At 38.6% G+C, this 21,704-nt stretch overlaps 1 protein-coding gene across 1 annotated transcript in view; it reads right to left on the reverse strand.

The window, feature by feature from the left end:
- Window positions 1–223: 223 nt before the first annotated feature.
- LOC122797900 (zinc finger protein 26-like) overlaps window positions 224–21,704 on the reverse strand; it is a 122,024-nt gene continuing 100,543 nt past the window's right edge. Inside the window, exons 3-4 of the mRNA XM_044066418.1 lie at window positions 9,646–9,768; window positions 224–3,327 (exon numbers count right to left, since the gene is read on the reverse strand). Coding sequence (XP_043922353.1) covers window positions 1,946–3,327; window positions 9,646–9,768 — 1,505 coding nt within the window. The 3' untranslated portion in view covers window positions 224–1,945. The remainder of the gene's footprint in view (window positions 3,328–9,645; window positions 9,769–21,704) is intronic.

Raw genomic sequence — 21,704 nt, forward strand, 5'->3', positions numbered from 1 at the left:
CCAGAGACTTCCCATACTCTGGAACAGGCTACCCATCTATGTCAAGCAGAGTTCTTCATTAGCACTCTTCAAGAAAAATTTTGATGAGTGGATGGGAAATAGGAAATACACTCTGGGGATCACTTCTGTGTCTCTGCTCCACAGTGGCACAAGAAAATAACTTTCTTGGGTGGCGTCAGCCAGGGAACCTTGTTGGCTAGGCTTACATAGGCCCTTGGGCCGATAGCTTAGTACCTACCTATGAACCTATGTTTAGTTTATTATTGGGCAGTATATGATAAATCCTGATCTGTTTTGACATAATGTGCTGTATTTACCACATATATCTTTCTAAGATTTTTTATTTGCTCGCTTTTCTGTATTCTTCTAATAGTAATGCTTCTTGTCTTAGCTTCTTTAGAATTTTCTTTATCCACTGCTTCATCAGAGTACTTAACTTTTTCCTTTCCTTTGTTGCTGTACATTTTTGTGGTAACACTTCATCTGTTACTATTTCAGCTGTACAGTAATATATCCTAGTTATTTCTGTTAATTCACATGAATTTCTCTTGAGAGTCTCAATTACTGTATTCTTCTGTTTACCAGTCTTCTAACATTTTGGGAATTATTCACTTGTTGTACTCTATTTCTTCTATCTATCTATCTATCTATCTATCTATCTATCTATCTATCTATCTATCTATCTATCTATCTATCTATCTATCTATCTAAATATTTTAGCCCATTTATATTACATCAAGTAGGTCTTTCCTTGGATCATTCTCTTCCGGACTGAGGGAAACCACTTTTCCATAGTTTTGCACTCTTGCCCTTACTTTTTAATTCTAACTGCTCTTTTTCCAGAACATTACCACCTGGTGTTCTCATCTCCCGATGCATCCTACTCCTTCTGCTGCATCATCATCATCTGGGGACTCATTGACCCCTCGTGCTGGACTACTGCCTGTACTGGAGTTTCCACACTAATCATACACTTCATTGTTGGCTTATCACTTCCAATTTTATTTTGTTTAATTCTTCATTGCTAAACTTCTTTTTTATCAATTACATTATTTCCACATTTGTAATCTTATTTCTCTCTCTCCTTTTTTTCCATTTTGAAATTTACCACACCTGGATGTCTCTTCAGATATCTTTGGAACTGTGATTTTTCATATTGACTCGTATGGCTTCCTTCTTTTTTAAATATGTCTTTCTTCTCTGCATAAATATTGCATCCTATCAGATCTCTTTTTCTTTCCAATGTCTGTCTGTCTTATTTATACCTTTCAATAACCCCTGTTTTTGACCTTTATCTTTCTTCACTTCCTCTGCCCCTTCTTTTGCCAGGAAGCCAGATGCTGCTTCATCGAGGTAATTTTTTGTCCCACTTAGCACATTAATGATTTTAAATTATTACCCATAGGTTTCTTCTTGTGAAAATACTTTTCTTTCTTATTCTTGGTGTTTGTTATAGGTGTGGAAATTTTGGGTTTGTTGTACAAAAGCAACAATCCATAATATATTTCTTATCTGCAGCAGTCTACTTTATTGTTTTTATGCATCGTGTCTGTTTTTCTTTCTTTAAATGTGGACTGCTTCTTTCTATGACAGAGGTAACACTCAATCTCAGTGTGGCCTAGCCCTGTGGTAGAAATGTTTCCTTGTTCATAGGATTCTACACTGCCTTGTATACTCCAGGAGAAGGCACTTTTTATCCTGGGACCTGACACCAATGCTTCTTTTTTACTATTTGTCCTACATTTCTCCACAATTTATAAAATTCAGTCTAAGTATCACTGTTGTCTTAGTGAGATTTTGTAAAAACAGGGTCTACCACATGACGGTTCTCACCGCGGCTCATGGATGAATTCATTTTCAGCAATACCACTTTCCTTCATTTGTTGGTTCTGTCTCTCATTCAGACCCTGCCTGCTCTTCTGCCCAGTGCGGACACAGTTATGCTTTAACAAGTTCTGTTTCTGTTAAAACTCTTGTTACAAATATCACATTTGTAGGGCTTCTGCTCACTGTGTACCAACTGATGCCTTGCCAGGTTACCCTTCAATGCAAAGCTCTTGTCACACTTGGCACATTTATGTGGTTTCTGCCCACTGTGGGCAAACTGATGTGTCACTATACTACTTTTGTGGGCAAAACTCTTGTCACAGATGTCACATTTATAAGGTCTCTGCCCATTGTGAATACTCTGATGATCTACTAAACTACCCTTAACTTTAAAGCCTCTACCACAGATTTCACATTTATATGGTTTCTGCCCTGTGTGGACAGTTTCATGTCGCACCAAGCTTCTCTTAACAATAAAACCTTTGTCACAAACACCACATTTATAGGGTTTTTGTTCTGAGTGGGAACGCAGATGCTCTGTCAGTCTCCTTTTAACTGTATAACCTTTATCACACATGGAACATTGATAGGGTTTCTGTCCAGCATGCATAAGCTCATGTGCTACCAAACTGATTTTAACTGTAAAACGCTTGTCACAAAGTGAACATTTATATGGTTTCAGCGCAGAGTGGGATCGTTGATGCTCTGTCAGTCTACCCTTAATTGGAAAACTCTTGCCACATGTGGCACATATATAGGGTTTCTGTCCAGTATGAAGTAACTGGTGCTTTACCAAACTACTCCTCTCTGTAAAACTCTTGCCACATGTGGCACATTTATAGGGTTTCTGCCCAGTGTGGATCCAACTATGCTTTAATATAGAATTTTTGCATTTAAAAGTCTTATCACATATATCACATTTGTAGGGCTTCTGCCCAGAGTGCACTGATTGATGTCTCGCCAGGATACTCTTCTTAGCAAAGCTCTTGTCGCACTTGGTGCATTTATGTGGTTTTTCCCCATACCGGATAATCTCATGTGCAGCTGAAGTTTTTTTACTCAAAACTACATTGTCACATGGATTATAACTATATGATTCCTGACTGGCATGGAATGGATACCCCGATAAACTTATTTCACTTGTAAAACGTTTGTCAGATGTGACACATTTATTCACCTGCTCACTACAGGTGCCCTGGTTATACACTACAACAGTATCCTTTTGTCTTTGGTCACAGGAAGCAAATTTATCATTTACATTGTTTTTGCTATCATCAAGCCATTTCCATCCATAAACTTCCAATTCGGTTTCTAAACCTGTATTCCTCATAATGCCATCATTGACTTCCACGTAATTACAGCAACCAGTTTCAGACTGTTCCTTGTCATGTTTTGTGCTTTCCATCTTGACAGGCAAAGCCTTGTCATATTCAGAACAAAGGTATTTCCTATGCGATGACCAACATGTCTGAATCTCACTGGAGTCTGCATTCCTGTCAACTTAAAAAAAAATCGACATATCAGGGTATTGTAAGCATATACAATGACACTTTTATTTTCTTGCCATAACAATTAACAGTAAAAATGGTATGCAAGTGGGACCTCAGATGTATCTTTGTAAATTTCTAATTCTAGTAAACACTGTTGATTAATGTTCCTTAATGTTGTTCTATAGATACATTTAGCAAGGCTAATGGGTCTGATGTCTACATTTTGATACCTATAAGGCTTTCTGTGCATGTTTAATGCATTTCAGTGCACTTACAGTCTCTCTCTTTTTTTGCAAGCAGCATGCATTACCCATATTCATGTCAGCTTTACTTACCCTTAGCATTAGTCATCTTAAATAACTAAAATTAGCTTTTTAAGACATCATTACAGTCAAGATACAACAAAGCACTACTAGGTTTCAAATAAAACCAGTAGATAAACCACAAAACAATGAAACATAATGTGAATTATAAATAGAACCAAAAATAGTGACCGGAAATAAAAAAAAATGTTTTTAATTATTTCTGGATGCTGGCTGTGGTTTTATTTATTTCAAATGAAACCACACTTAATGACAAAAATGTGTAACACAGTGGCTTAATTCATGAAAGAATACTTAACAACAATGATTTGTAAGGACATGTAACACAATGCTTTTATTCATGTAAAACTATCCAACATGCTGCAGACAGGACTGTAAAAAAAGCTGTTTTGGAACCAGATCAAAAGGTTTTTATATGCTGGCATGCATACTTTAACTTAACTACAACAGACTTGTAAAATATTTTGATGTTGATACAATAGCAATGTTAAAGTGAATTTTAGCAGATACAAATGGAAGCAAAAATTAAAGATTGCTGAAAATTGACTTGACTAGTGACAGCATAATCATAAAGACAGTGAAGGTGGAATTGGCAATGGAAAAATATCATTTATCATTAACTCCTTCTGGAAAATACTGTGTGCATTTGTCTGCAAAATAATCATGGATAAGTTTCAATTACTGTTGGTAACACTGCATTAGAATGCACTAGGCTCACTTTGAGGAGGGTGAAGTCCTGGGGAGCCAGTGAGTACAACTCTGATCTGCAGCTATGCAGTATAAAGCTTACTTGGGTACAATGGGTGTAGGCTATTACCAAAGGCATCAGTGCACATTTATCATACATTCTTAATACCATTATTCCCTCAATTTACTTGTGATCAGCAGTGGAAATCATGAGACCAAATCCTCTGACCATTACATACCAAGAGATACTACTGGGGTGATTACTCATCCATTTATCAGAGTGTGCATGAATTCTAGAATTCAGTCATTGCTTAGGCACACGAGCCTTCAAAGGGCTGTTCTAGTCCCATGTTTACTATGGTCCTGCTGTCAGCTGTAGTATATCCAGACGCTTTTATGTCCAACTATAATGGGAATTACAGAAAAAAAATTGGGAGGTAAACTAGATCAGATGGGATGATTCTATACTGTAAAATATAAACACTTCTATCAAGGATCCATTTTCTGAGCAACTAAATAACAAAAAAGCCAAATTCCACTATTGACTGATAGACATGTTAAGATAACAATGGCAAATAAGCATTGTCCCCTTTTTTCCAAATTCCAGCTGTACCAAAATGCATGTAACACTTGACAGTAAGAAAGCAGAGACTTGTTTTACTGCTCCAGCAATGACTACTGCCTCTCTTGTTGCAGTAAGACAGTGACAGAGCCCTCTTGTTAACAGCACCCTCTGCCTGTATATACACCCACACACACACACACACACACACACCCACACACACACACACACACACACACACACACACACACACACACACACACACACACACACACACGCATGCACACACACACACACACACACACACACACACACACACACACACACACACACACACACACACACACACACACACACACAAGGTTGGCCATACATTTTAAGCCAACCAGTCCTGTAATCTTTGATAACTCACTACCACTGGCAAAAAAGCCTTGACTCAGAACTGGTGTGCACTGTAACCTCATGAGTATTTAAAAAAATATTGTACAGTTACTCTATACAATAAAGACAACATAAATTTAATTGAAAAGTAATGGCATACTCTGTTTCGGTAGTTTGGCTGAACTCCTATTAGAAAGTGGATGCCAAACAGCATTAATATGTCTGCATTTAATGTAACTATCCTTGATGAAGTTAAATAAGCCACTGACTTAACTATTTGGCTCCATATCTGCTCTTGACAATTTATACCACTGAGTCCTTCACATTTATAGTGGTGAATCCGGGAGCTTTCAGATAAAATCAAACTGGAATAAATAAATAAATAAAATCAATTTGCAAAGCCATAGTTTAAACATTAACTCTACATGCTACTCACAAAGTATAAAGAGTAGTGTTGTTCAGAACATTTCTGTCTAAACAATTATACTGTTCATGACAGCCCACTTCTGAAAGTAAGTTGTATGAGTCATAGTAAACAAAGTACGAGTTTTGTTTTTAATTAAAGAGTGCAAAGGTTGTTATGTATGTTTGTAACCATACACACCAGACATACATGATCAGAAACATTTTGGTTCATCTGCTTGTTTATATCTAATTCCCCAGCATTTCCTTTCAAACTGTTTTCTGATACTTACAAAAATATGGAAATTATATTGCCCACAGTGCAACATATGATTAATATCTATCACTGCTGTAGAAAATTATTATTTAGGGCATAATATAGACTGCAAACTATTTTCTAAATCATTTTCTAGGTTTTGTTTTTCCTAAGGGGGGTCACTTATTGTACTGTATGGTTCACTGTATGTTGTGTTTTTGCCTTATGGACAGAGTTAAGTAACAAAATTACTTCTTTAAATATACAACTTAAAAGGCAACTATCAGTGGCAACCAATTTTCCCTGCACAATGTACGTTTATTCCCTTCTAACCATTTTGAAGTTGCACATATGTATTTAATTAAGCACACTTTTAAATATTATACTGAATTAATTTTACATACATTGCACACAATTCTGGTGCACATCTAGCACACTATCACTTCTGCATGGGATGTGTTTGTGGTCATTGTAAGTGTGTGTGCTTGTGGTCACTGTAAGTGTGTGTGTTTGTGATCATTTTAAGTGTGTTTGTGGTCACTGTAAGTGTGTGTGTTTGTGGTCATTGTAAGTGTGTGTATTTGTGGTCACTATAAGTGTGTGTGTTTGTGGTCATTGTAAGTGTGTGCACTAATGCCCAAACCTTTCCTCAATAACATCCAACCCACTCCATGACGCTTCTTTTCATTCTTAAGGTACCCACCCTTGAGGTAGGTGCTCTCCTTTTCCTCTATGTATCTGTTACCTTTGTTAAAATAAATGGCATACCTACTACCTCTACGTCTTATTGTATTTGGTAATCTATATTCTAGTGTGCTCTTGCAGGCTTTTCTATTTTGGGAAAAATGTAAGCTTTGACTGCAGCAACATAATTTGCCACCCTCCACCATCTGACTCGTGTACTAATCCTAACCCTGCTCCTGCCCCTGACCCTACACATTAACTAAATAGAACCCCTTCCTCTAATTCTACTTCCAACAAGACATGCACATACACTTGACATATACTAGTGCACATCCACAACTGAAAATCTATTCTCTTCCGTAGCCTTTACTTTAACCTTTATTCAGCAAACATTCACACACACACACACACACACACACACACACACACACACACACACACACACACACACACATCCTTAATGTTGAAACTTTCGGTACATCCAAAAGCTTTGGCATTAACATGTATATGCACTTACTGTGACTGTAAGCACATCCCATGCAGAATAACAACATTCAGAGTTCTTGAAAACTCCTGCATAACAGAGTGCTTTTAATGATTTCAAACAGTAGTAAGCTATGTTGACAAAAGGTGTATTCATCAAAGTGCACTGTAACCAGTACAACACATACAAACATAACCTATATATGCATTCACACACATACATGCATACAGAAACATTTACTCGTTCATTCATTCCTAATAGAGTATTAAGACCCATGTCTCCGATAACTGGAAGCAAGCTATTGTGGCCCCAGTCCAAAAACAGGCACTTCCACAGACCCCCAAAATTCAGACTGATGAATCTTACAAGCATATTCTGCAAAGTAATGGACAGAATTGTCATGGGACTTGCTCAGACAAATACGAGACCCTCCTTTTTAATGACCTTACTCCGAACATTTTCTTTCTTTTAAAGGTAGGTCTTGTATGCTTAAGCTCATAAACGTTTTTGAGAGTATGACTGCTGTCCTGGTTACAGGTTTATCTGTGCATACAGCTTCTGACACCACGTTGTATGATAGAATCATACAAAACATCATGAAACTGAAAGAAAATAAAGTCATAATGACTTAGGTCTACAGTTGGCTATATTATTTCCTGGGAACAATCATTTTTGCATCTTTTTCTAATGTCAAAACTGATTCCAATGTGTGGCTCATCAAATATGTAGATGATGGAAAACTTGGCAGTATTGTCCTTAACACACTGACATAATTTCTCTTCTAATAGCACTTAGCATTACATATATATGGTGGAGAAGAAATTACTTTGCCTTCTATGCCAAAAAAAATGCACCATTCTGGAATTTGAGAAAAAATGCCCCATCTTCATATACTACTGAGGATGACCTTTTATTTGATACCCATGTAGCTGATACCAACTGCAAGTGCCAGAAGTAACACTGCCTCTTTATATAGTTTTGTCAGACAGTTACAGAATAGCACAACACATTTGGTAACCTACTCATAAGCCACCTGGTGCAACTGCAGCAGGCACAAAGATTCCTCACAAAGACAATAAAAAGGATTCAAGGCTTGTCTTTTTTCCATTATCACCTACTAAGGAGGAGACCTATTCCAGACATACACGGCATTAAATAATTCCTTAACATATACCACTGGGGTTGCCACCTTCCACAAAGCTGTAAAAAAGATCAAAAGCCACACCCTTGTACTACCCTATCCCCACGTTTCTCCACCCATTTCCATACCCATTCCACCCACATCCATTCCCATTATGTGATGTAAGTGGGCGTGTCTATGAAGGGCAAAATATCTTTTTATTTTTTCATGTTTCTTGGACTGCACTACACTATGTTGAATTAAAGTGATGCTTTCCTGTCAAAATAAATAAACAGACAAAGTAACTTTTTTTTTGTTACAAACTCTGCCATTCTGTCTGGTTGGTAAACAGAAAACCTGAATTTGTACAGTGCTTTCCAGACAACCTGACAATTGCTCTGATTACTGGATAGTCTGGAAAAATAAAGGGTACGTGGCAACCTTATTTGAGAACTTTTGCTTAGAATACCCTCTGGTAATCTGAACATAAGAGGACACTCAGCTTCAATAAAATTTAATATCACGCACACCATGAAAAAATATAAAACGTATCATCTCAAAGGTTCTAATGGCTAAAGAACAAATTTCATTTCACATTTAAACTCATCTCATCAGTTCATATTTTCAAGAAGGAATTATTTAGACTCCAGACCATCATGCATCTTGATGGTCAACAGGCCTTGTAATTGTTCACCAAACCTATGAAGCTAGTTTGAAATGCTACACCTTTGTTAAATTTGCAATAATAAGATCGTTCCACCTCCCACCAAAATGCAGGCTTTCCGTTCTTTCTTTCATTATGCATTCCTTCCTCCATGGTTTTCCTTCTCAGATAAGCCACATTACCCTTTCATTTACGAAGGAAATAAGATCTACCGGTGTTGGCTTGTTCCACAAGGTAACTACTCCTGCTGATGTTGATGAATGCAATTATATTTCATCTCCATGACCCCTAGGACTTTTTATCCTTTTTACTCTAGTTTGCTGACAAAGCAAAATGCAGCAAATACTATATGCAGACAGCTCAGGACAGCAATATCTGCTTGGTAACCTGTGTTCTGACAGGAGGAATGAAGAGAAACATTTGTGATGTACTTTTGGTCCTGTCATGCATGTTTTTTTCTTACCCCTCCAACCTTCAGATCTTTGTGATGTTATTTTTATTTCACTGGAGATGGAATTTTTTTTTTGTGCATTTGCCCTCCCCAGATTTCATCAGACAACAAATGTAGAAAGCCACATAACATACCAAAAAGTCCCTGAAATATTTTAGGGAAAAAACAATAAACTTATAGGGTCTGGGAAACTAATAATTGGTGACTTGTACACCTATCTGTAAGTATGATCACGGTCTCCTTTACATACTCAATTTACTTTCACCTTGTACTGATGAGGAAAACCTAATCAGATATTTTGACAAACTACTTACTATCAGTACTGCCGTCAGGATGATTGTTTTTCAGTAATTTTATTCCTTCTTCTGGATAACCACATGGATTTCTTTCATCTCTCTCAATAAGTAAACATAGATGCTCCATTGGGATACTATATCCTACAAAAAAAGTATCAGCAGAAACTATAAGGTTAATAAAGATTCCCTTGTGAATTTCTGTAATACCACCATATTTATTTAGCAGTAATGTGAAATGGACCTCTGGGCCCTTCTTCAGTCATAATCTAGTTACAAAAATGAAAACTAGACAACAGATTATACAATAACAGCTGAGAAATGCTATTTGTAATTAGGATTACTAAGAAAAATTAAGCAAAGCATACAATTAATAATCAATAAAGAGTACACGGCATAAACTTGACACTATTATGCATCAGTGAGTCTTTTACATAATAATGATAATATATGTAAAAAAAGAACAAAACAACAAACACACTACAGATATGGCAGCAGAAATGGGACTCAAGTCAGAAAGTAGCTCTTTTGTTCCGTTTTTATTTAGAACTTCTTCAGAAATGTAAAAAAAAACTTGTGAATGTAAAACCTAAAACAAGAATAACATGATTTCTTTGGCCAATCACAGTGCAAAAGCATATAAATGACACATTTTGTGAATGAATTACAATTCTCTGTGGTCACGTGCAAGGCAGAACCAATCAAATCACACTATGTTTGGAATATAATATAACTAAAGCCAGTTAAAGGTATGAATACATAATTAAATGTAATGAAAAGGAAATCTTATAGTATACTTGAAAATGAGAGAAAAATCACAGCCTTTATGCCAATAAAAAGCACTTAAAGTTAATATGTTCATTCAGCCCTGTTTTTTGTCTGCAGCTAGTCACAACTGCCATTCAGCTTCTTGACATTCTAGCAAGACATTATGATTGTCGATGAGGATAACCAGGTCAGCCGGGTCTATATCGCATAGTCGAAGTTAGGTAAATTCGAACACCTAATGGTCGAACCATTATGTTCAAAGTTATATAACTTCGACTACCTAAAAAAAACACAACGGACAATAAAATAAACTATTGTAAGCAGGGGTCAAGCCCCCCTGCGCCCCCACACCCCCGCTACTTAAATATACCAACTCCGAGATCGCACCACATTGAAGTGAATGGAAACCTCCGCCTACAAAGATTTCCATTCACACGCTCAAACTTTTACAAATTCGAACATATGGTCTCGACCATATGTGGTTTGAACTTGTAAAAGTTTGATGACGTGATAGGAACTCAGGTCAGCTTGGTGTAGCTGTGTCAGTGCAAACTGTAGCATGTTTAGTCAAGGTGTTATTGATGTACTTTTTCTTGATGGCTAAAACATGCTCATAAATCCTTCCACTAGTTTTCTAGTGGTTGTGTCTATGCAGTAACTCAGACATGTGTCACAATGTGTCAAGTACACCACTCCACAAGAATCGCAATTAAATCTGCCTCTGGAGACAATTGTCCTGTCTACTGCCTGGATGTGGATGCTGGAACAGTTGTAGATATAACAGCAATATTTCCATTTGCCACACAGAAAAGTGCCAACTAAGGTGCCTGGGGTTGATTTATGTTTTTGGAAGACTCTATCATATTTTTTAATGTTTACTGATTTTTTGTGTGTAAACACAGGTTTTTCACCCAGGATCTCAACTAGTTAAACAATAAAGTTAAATAAAGTTTATCTAGTTAACAAAGTTACTATATCCACAGGATCTTTTTAAATTGTTTCCACAAATAACACTACTATCTTTTCCTCTCCACACACCAAACTACTGGATGTGGAAACAGACACCAATATGAGATTCGACATCCACATCTCTCAATCAATTTAAAAAGTCCACAAAAAATTAGGTACACTATATAGGAACAAGCAGTATCTCACAAAAAACACAAGAATACCTGTTGCCCAAACTCATTTGACCTCAACCATTCTTTATGCATCACCTATCCTTGTTACCCTCAGGAAAACTGAAATGGCAAAACTAGAATCCTGTTACAATAAAATAGCTAGGTGTGCAGCACACACTACTTTCAGATCTCATCATTGCTCTGCTCTAAAAAAATTAAACTGGTTAGAACTCCCCCAACTTTTACATCTATCCCTGCTTAACATGGCTTATAAATTTTTTTATCATTCTGCAAAAACTCCACCACTACAAGGCCTATTAGAGCCTTACTCCTGTAGTAGAATACTGCGTTCCAACAACAGGTCCCTCTTACTGATCGCAGTAGCACACAATAATGATGGTGAATCCATCTGCTCACATTATATTGCCAAGATCTGGAATTCTCTACCAGTTAATATCACATCTATTACTTCTTCTTCTTTTGGATTTTTCCCGGTTAGGGATCGCCACAGCGGATCACCTGTCTGCTCGTGATTGGCAGTGGAGTTTTACAGTGCCGAGGTGCCAGCCCAGCACCCAACCTTCCACAGAAGGCACACACACACACACACACACACACACACACACACACACACACACACACACACACACACACACACACACACACACTCACACCTAGGGCCAATTTGGAATGTCCAATCCACCTACAGCATGTCTTTGGGATGTGGAAGGAAACCGGAGCACCTGGAGGAAACCCACGCAGCCACAGGGAGGACATGCAGACTCCGCACAGAAGGCACCCCAGCAGAGAATCGAACCGGTGAACCTCTTGCTGTGAGGCAGCAATGCTAACCGCTGCACCACCGTGGCTCCAAATTTAAACAAAGACTAAAACCACAGCTTATCAGTAAATGGCTCTGTTCTTGCTCTACCCCAGACTAAACATTTCCCACTTCTCTCAATCTTTTTTCATACTAATGCTACTATCATTGATTTAACTGCTGATTACGCATCATTGTTACTTTTAACTTATGTGTATCCACTCACATGGGAACTCTCCAAACCAACAAATTTTAAAATATTAGTGCAGTTGAGTTTGCCATTGTATGAGCTATGAGAGGAAATCTTTTTGGGACCTTGTATGTGGCATGGTTTTTGGGATTGTTGTGCAAGTGTGGATGAGTGGTATTTGGTGCCTGGAGGTATCAGAGGGAGGTTATTGTAGATGCACTTGGAGGTGTCACTCAGATGTAATGAGTTAAGCTCTGTTATTTGTATTTTGTACTTGTATAAGTTTTACTTTCTTATTGCATATGTTTGGAGTTTTTCTCCTTGGGTCTCTGCTGAAAAAGAGCTTTTTTTTTTTTGCCCAGTTGTACTAACCCGGTTAACAAATGTCAATATAAATAGCTCCTTGTTCTCATAAATTATTTTCCAGTTATCGACAATAGTGTGTTTAATAACAGACATGTCAGTCATGACAGATAAAGGAAAAGCACTTTTGTAATCAGCAGGGCATGTTTGGGCAAGAATATCCTGGTTATCCTTATGTTTGATGGTAGATGAAAAGTTTCTTAGAACTAGTTTTGCCTTGTCTTTCCAAGATGTCATTGCCTCCTGTGTGATTTTAGTTAGTAAACTTGGGAGGTAGCCTCTCTGCAAGAATAGATTTTTGAGCATCTTCGCTTCATCTGCAAAAGTGTTGTCATCACTGGTGAGTCTGGTTAACCTGATGTATTGTCCCTTGATCACACCTTTCCTTATATGGTGTGGGTGTAAGCTTTTATAATGCATGTAGCTGTTGACGAAAGAGTACTTCCTAAATATCTTGCTTTGAAGTACTCTACTTGGTTCGTCTATATTCAAGATGATGTTAAGATAACTGATTTCCTTACCCAGACCACTGATGGTAAATTTCAAGAAAAGGGTGCTATCGTTTAAATGTTCCAAAAAGGACAGAGTCTTCTTTGGTCCCTTTCCAGATTAAAAGCAGGTTGTCAATGTAACGTCTCTAAAATAGTACTTTTTGATGCAAAGGATGAGCTTTGATGTGATTTTGTTCCCAGAGGGCCATCACAAGATTTGCAAATACTGGACCTACTCTGGCCCCTATTAGTACCCCTGAGGTCTGTCAGTACTGTTTGTAGTTAAACTGGAAAAACTTATTTAACACTAAATCAAGCAATGTGCAGATTGTGTTGGTAACAGTGTTATTCATAGTGTTAAGCCTCCCTTACTAATTTAATACCTGTCGTTTGATTAATACAAGTGTACAGAGACACAATGTCTACAGAAACAAACATACAGTCATTATCTATGTCTCCATGTTACTAAGCGCTTCTAGCTAATGCCATAAGTCTTTGAGATGGAATTCAGACTGCTGTACAAGTGGATTAAGTACTGTTTTATAAAATTCCACAGCAACAATGGCCAAAATGGTGGCTTGGCACAGCCTTTGTAAATCCTATGTACATCAAAAAAAGTGGCATTTTTGACTGTTCAAGTCTCAAACAGACGTGTCATAATCCAGTTCATCTTGACATAAAAGGTGAGAAAGACTGACACCTGTCTCAGCAAACTTCTTATTTATTGTTTCCTGGAAACCGTTTCATAACATGATGTGTCTGCTAGTAGGTTTTCAATAGCTGTATTGTAAGTTTCTGTGTCCATAATAACTACCGTCCTGCTTTTGTCAGCTTTCATGATTCAGATAGCCTTGTTGCTGGATATTTATTTTAAAGCTTGCTGCTCAGTGATGGATAAATTGTGAAACTTAGGTTTATTACCTAGTTTCTTTCGGAGGTCAATCTCACAAATGTCATAGAAAGCTTGCAATGTTAAATAAAGAGTGGGACTGCATGTGCTTTTGACTGGGACTTTTGTGTCTCTGTTGTTAAAATGACAAATGTTTTTGAGTATATATCTTAAGTTTAACTTCCAAGTGTAGAGTTTCAGGTACACAAACACTCTAGTTAAGTTAGCTGTTTGAGTGGGTATGAAAGTGAAACTTTAGATAGTACAGAAATATGAAGGCCCTCAAGGGTCAATCGACTTAAGTTGACTATGCCGCAGGTCTCAATTCCGTTTTCTTTTTCCCCTTTCCCTTTCCGCTGTCTCTGCCCTTCTCTCTGTTCTGCCACTGAGGAGTCCTTGTTGCAGGTGGCGGACATTGGATAAAAGGGGCAGGGGACATAATCAGGTGTTGTTCTAAGTTGTTAATGCTGGTGTGGGCTACAGTTAGTTCTCCAATGTTGGCTGACTGTTTATTTAAATTGTTAGAGTCAGGAAATGTGTTAGCAGGAACATTTGCTTGTGATGGAACTGTATTTTTGCAAAAGATATTTTTCTTTTTGTTGTTATTAGTGCCAAGATAGGCTGTTCCCTTCTGATACGCTTCTGCATCTCTAACCAACTTTTTCTCTCATTTTCAAGTATAGGATTTCCTTTTCATTACATTTAATTATGTACTTGTATATTTAACTGGCTTTAGTTACATTGTATTCCAAACATGGTGTGATTTGATTGGTTCTGGCTTGCACATGACAGCAAAGAATTTTAATTCATTCACAAAATGTATCACTCAAATGTTCTTGCACTGTGATTGGCTAAAGATGTCTTCTTGAAGATTGAACAGAGAGGACATGTGATGAGTCGACATTAGTGTTGTCAAATGGAAATGTAAGTTGTATACACTTACATTACTGCATGTCAAGCCTCCTCAGAGTGGAGAAGACAAGTTAGTAACCAACTATACTACTAGTAACCCAGCTTTGCAAATAAGATTAGGGTTATAGATGCTGGGTACCTGTACATACTGCTGGTGACTGATTTTAAGGAACTGGATTAGATTAACTGGAAGAAAGCATTCATGAGTTCTAAGTAAATAAATAGAGCAGGACAGAGGGTGGCCAAACATTTTTCTTACAGGTAACTAAGGTTTAGGAATAAGCTTAGGGTTGATAAAGGGGAGGGTAAACATCTATGCTACTGGGGAGACATAGGTCTGATAATAATATTAAGATAAAAAAAACTTCACTCAAATCCACCTGTAAAATAAACAGCCAGCACACAGTACTGAAATCACAAAGATGAAAGCATGGAATCCTACTGTCAAGCCACATGATTTCTCCACGGTTTTTGGCTGTTGAATAAGATTAGGATGACAGAAGTACAGGCATCCATTTCTGCTACTGAACATCAACGTTTACTGATGAGTGTGGGCGGCAAAGGGTGGGCTGGTCACGGAAGGACAGAACAGTAATTGGTCATGTCTAATTTACATGGAGAACAATACACTCCTGTTAAGTGGCCAACATCTGACTGAAACTATGGCTAAACTATCCAGCCCAGTGTGCCTGACTGGAAGATAGTCTGGTAGCAGAGCATACAGTTACATGTACGTTACCTATTAAGTTATTACATGACTGACAGATACAGTAAGAGTACATAGGCACTACCAATGATATTATTTTTCGCAGCTGTCACAGAGGGCTAAGGCTGTGAGCTGTACAGGAACTGAACCCCTCAGCCCTCATTTATACATGTATACTAGGTTAAACGACCACTGGGGCTTTATAAGCCTAACCATGCAACTCAAATGTATCCCACTAGTTGTTGTGCCTTCACGATTATTTTAAGTGATGTATGCTAAAGCATGACTTAATGGCTGCATCCTTTCAGCAGAGACACTGGTATCAGACCAGGGGGTGAATTTCCGATTTTCCTATCCACTGGTCCTGGTTATGTTTGAATAGGGTAAGGGAAGGGCTCTACTTCACATGGATGTGACGCTCGTTCCAGTGAATGGGGACTCTCTGATATACATACTGCCCCTCCAACATGTCTCATTTAAGTTGCAAGTAAAGTTTAAATTCTTAGATCTAGTAGTTCTGCTGCTGTTAGTTTTGAGTATTTGCAAAAAGTCCATCAGAGCGTGATGCAAGGATGCCTTTTATGCTAGACATAAATTGCATCTCAGCCGTCTGTAGGAAAAAGAGCATAGATTCAGGATTTTGAGATGACCTGCATAGGACACTGTGTTTATGCCCTGTACTCCTTTTGTGAGGAACCTTTGTAAACATTCCAGATGTTGCACGTGCTTGGGCAGATACATACCAAAGAAGGCGTTATACTCAATGATGGGTCTGATGATGGCTGAGTACCTTGGCATGATAACTTCCCTGGTCATAGATATCATGCCCTAACCAAATATGTTGAGTGACACAGAATGATTTTCTTACAGCCTTAGACAGATGTTGGGCAAAAAACATATTACTATCTACCTGACTCCCAAAATCCCTGACTATGTGTCTACTTTTAGGGATGTTTAATCAATGACGTAGTTTCTCTGGGTGGCCAGTTTCCCAAAAGGTACTATTATGAATTTCTTGGCACCGAATTATATGCCATGGCTTTGGAATAACTCATTTGTCTGTGTTAGATCTTCCTGTAAAATGTTTGTATCATGGGGGGGGGTTCCTAAGATGGCTTCTAACTTGCAATCATCTGCAAACTTGGTATTCCAGAGGCCATTGACTTTGTCCTTGACTTCCAGAAAATAGATGCTAAAATGGAGCAGAACCAGCACAGAAACCTGGGGGACTCCACTGATGAAGGGCCTCTTTGTGGAGATGGTTTCTAATCCTCACTTCCTGAGTCCTGCTGTGAGCTAGCTGGCTATCCAGTGAGTTACATACGGGCTTATGCCTAATTCCATGAGTTTGTTTACAATGCCCGAGAGGGGTACTGCATCAAATGCCTTAGCTAAGTCAACATTTTTCCCTTATCCATTGCCTTGGTGAACTTCTCTAAGACGTCCATCAGGTTTATTAGGCATGCCATGCCTATGGTGAAACCAAACTGGGTTGGGACCAGTGCCTGAACGTTTCCTATGTCACTGTTACATCATTTCCATGATAATTCTTTCCATGGCTTTGAATATGAGACTAGTCAAACTAATGCGTCTATAGTTCCCAGGATCCATTGATGGTCTGCACTTATACAGAAGGATGACCGTTGCAGTCTTCCATTTGTGTGGCAAGAAGCCTGTGTACAGGCTATGGTTGAATAGTGACTTTAGTAGCCCTGACAAGTCATATCTCAGGCTTTTTAGGAGGTATTCAGAGATATTATCAGGGCCCATCGATGCAGTATTCTTGGCCATACAGAGTGCATTTAAGACCTGCTCCCTACTAATAACTGGAGGGATTGTGTTAGTTGGCATTTCCTGGGGGCGAGCAGCTGGGGATTAGAGGGGGTCAAAATTTGGAGAAGAATTTGTCAGCCAGAAGATTTACTGCATAAAAGGTTCTGTGAATATGGCTCCATTTACTAAAAGTTCAGCACTCTGTTGTGTGTTGCCTTTGAGATTTTGTACATAGCTAAAGAACACCTTATGGTTGTCCTTGGCCTGTGAACCAATCTTTACCTCAAAATTTGCTTTGTTGAACATTATTCCTCTCAGTTGTCTAATCAGTTTGATGAGAGCGTTTTTATCTTTTTTGGTTACCCTTCCTAATTTTAACTATGACTTTTTTCGTTGTACAACCTGCTTAACTTTGGATTTCACCAGGATGTTTTTTTTAGTTAGTTTTGGGCCTACCTCTGGTAGGCACAGCAACCTCTATGCAATTATTGACATGGTTGTACAGAGCATCAGTGAATTATTCTGCCTAAGTTACTGTGTTACCTGAGTTTGGAAGGGCATGAAATTTTGACAGGTTATCAGTTAATAAAGGGTAGCTTGCTTTGGAGAAGTTTCTAAATGTAACAGGGTTTGCTGGGCTACAGACTTGATTCTTACTTCTAATAGACTAATTTTGGTCTGACCTTACCAGAGATGACACTGGTGGGAGGGGATGCAGCATTCTCTCATATAAATGAGTAGGAGGTTCAATATGTTGTACCTGTAGTAGAAATGTGCACTAACTGGTCCAGAATGTTTGTGTTTATAAAGTCTAGGAAGCTTTGTACCTATAAATATGAGATTCTGTATGATTCCCAGTTTATGGAGGGATAATGAAAGTCCCCCATGATATGGTGTTTGGTTGAATGGTGAGTGTCTCCAATAGGTCTAAGTATGAGCTACATGTTTAATGGGACATAGTGGTGACCTGCAGCTTGCTAGGATATGGTGTGGGAATTTATCTATGGTAATCTTGATGTGATCATCCCATTAAACCAAATTAGAGGTATACTTGTTATTGATGTAGATTGAGGCACCTATGCCTTTAGTCCCTGTCTGTGTAGTTGCTGGTCTAAATGTGTGGAAGGCACTGAAGCCTTGCACTGCTGGGCTACTCAGTGCAGCTTTAAATCACATCTCAGTAACTGCACAGACGTCTGCAGTCTCCAAGGTTAGGAGAGCTTGGAGGGAGTGCAGCTTCTTGTTTAGACTCCTGGCATTGAGCAGCAGCACCTTTAGATTTCCTGGGGTAGATTTTGCTATGTTGGAAGATTTTTTAGTTTGGAATTGCCTAGAAAGGCAATGTGGGGAAGGACAATGTTTTAGCCAATGTCCAAAAGCCACCAGGAGGGGCAGCTGCAGACCATCTTTGGCAAAGCAATGTGGTTTGTTAACCGTGTCATCCCATACTGATAACTATTGTATCTCCCAAGAATGACATAAAAAAACTAAGCTAATTAGCTAATTATTAAAGTAAGTCATCTTGTCTTCGTATTGTAGCATCATCTTTTGTAATGGAAGAATCCTGCTCTGTGCTAGTCACACACTAGCCTGTGACACACAGTCTGAGAGCTCCCTAATATCGTTCTTCACATAGTGCAGGGAGGTACATCTCAGGTCATTTACACCTACATGGACTATGACTGAATCATATTGGTACCTGTGGTGCAGTGACTTGAGTGCATGCATAACTTAGAGGATCCTGGTCCCAGATAGCCAAGTGACCATTACTTTTTCCTTGCTCAGCCTGTGAGTGGGACATAAATGTATTGTACAATGCAGTTCCCCATGACTATAGCTCTTGGGTAGTGTTTTGGCTTGCCTTATGGGACTGGTTGAGGTTCCACTGGGTGTGTCTATATGTGCAATGTTATGGTCTTTTTCTGTTGAGTACTTTCTGGTTTGCCGAGTATAACTTTTTGCAAATGGAATGTCTGAAAGGTCTATGAGTTTTGGGAAGACTGCATTTAAGTGGCTCACCATATGCAGCTCTATGTGTGTTGTGAGTATTATGTGTGATGTAGCATGTGCTTTCAACAAACAGATTATTATTATGAATTTTGGTACACAAAAAATTTGCCTCCAGAGACATTCTGTATATATATCTCTTGTATACTGTATTTATTTCTTTGAGGATTTAATGGTTGTTGGTGAAAATTATACAATTTTTAGTGTCTCATTATACCCATATCCACAAAACTGGCTGTGTAGAAATTGGAAAAGTGCATTTCTATGATGTCACAAGCTTAATTTGGTGCGTTATAAGGGTGTGGTTCAGGAGAGGTTAATAGTTGGCGACTAGGGGTGTTTTGGGGACTAGAAACTACACTGGGCTATACAATACTAAATCCAAGGGACAGTGCTCCTGAACGCATAAACTAGCTGCTCTACACTCACCAGGACGAGGCACTACACTGGACTATAGTGCTCCTGAACGTATAAACTAGCTGCTTTACACTGTATAAACTAGCTGCTTTACACTCACCAGGACTAGGCACTACACTGGGCTATATTAAATTCAAAGGACAGTGCTCCTGAACGTATAAACTAGCTGCTCTACACTCACCAGGAATAGGCACTACACTGAGCTATATAATACTGAATTCAAAGGACAGTGCTCCTGAACGCATAAACTAGCTGCTCTACACTCACCAGGATAAATTCAAAGGACAGTGCTCCTGAACGCATAAACTAGCTGCTCTACACCCACCAGGAATAGGCACTACACTGAGCTATATAATACTGAATTCAAAGGACAGTGCTCCTAAATGCATAATAGCTGCTCCACACTCACCAGGACTATGCACTACACTGGGCTATATAATACTAAATTCAAAGGACAGTGCTCCTGAATGTATAAACTGGTACAGTTTTAGAGGTAGTTTTGTAGGAAAAATTTGTTTTCCAGGTGTTTGCATTTATACAGGGCACTACTAACCACTACTATATGATGGGCAGTGGGTACTTACCAAATTTATACAGGCCCTTAACACAGGAAATTAGCCTCAAAGTCCTCTGGCCAATAAAATGACTACACCTACTGCTTTTCAAGTTGAGATAGACCAGGCCACCACCTACTTCCACTAGATGGAGAATCTCAGTCTTCATACTGTAAAAACTCAAAAAAAAAGATTGCTTGAGAGGGTAATGCTACCACAAAACAAATAAAACAAACTGATTTAAAGTGAAAAACAAACAAAGCAAAAATAAAGCAACAGTACTCTAAAACAGTTAACTGAAGTGCAAAATAATAAAGAAATCTCTTATCTGACAAGTATGGAGCAGGATTAATTCAGGACCCTCTCAGAGTCTGGTGACGGCTTTGCTGGGTGGCACTCAGTATTATGGATCTATGGAAAACAGTGGGTGGGAAAATACTTAAATAGCTTACACAACAGACAACAGCAATGAAAGTGAGGAGGAAGGGCCTTTGGAAGTCAGATTACCATAAGGTGCCTTTTAAAACCACAACAGAAAAAGGATGGGAGGGTTGGGAAAACATTCACGGTGCAAGAATTAGGCTAACTAGAGAGGGATCTAATCAAATGGGTAAACAAGCGACACTCACAAAGTCAAACACACGACATCATCACTTCTTTCATAACACATCATCAACACTTCATAACATCAGGTAGATTCAGGACCCATGGCACCACTCGTTTCTGTCTTTTTTTTTTTTTCTGTTTCCAGTCTTCTTTTTGTACTCTCTTCAAATTGTCCTTACCTCTTTCTGTCTAGTGAAGCGAGTGCTACCATGGTAGTGAGGGGGAAGAGTCGCAGCCTGGGGTGTCGCGATGTTGGTGAGATCGATGTGGTGGAGTCGAACATGTGAGTGTCACTGTTTTGACTTGTCGATCAAGTAATAGGTACCCAATAAAATACAGTTAATATTAGAGCTCTAGTCCTATGGCTCTGAGCTTCCAGTCAATGACCTCAGGTAGGTTAGAATTCAGAAACTTCACCTTAATGTTTCAGTGGGGACTGGGCCAGACATATAGAACAGGGGAA

Source organism: Protopterus annectens, chromosome 3.part1, assembly GCF_019279795.1.
Source record: "Protopterus annectens isolate FY-2018-M chromosome 3.part1, PAN1.0, whole genome shotgun sequence".
NCBI lineage: Eukaryota > Metazoa > Chordata > Ceratodontiformes > Protopteridae > Protopterus > Protopterus annectens.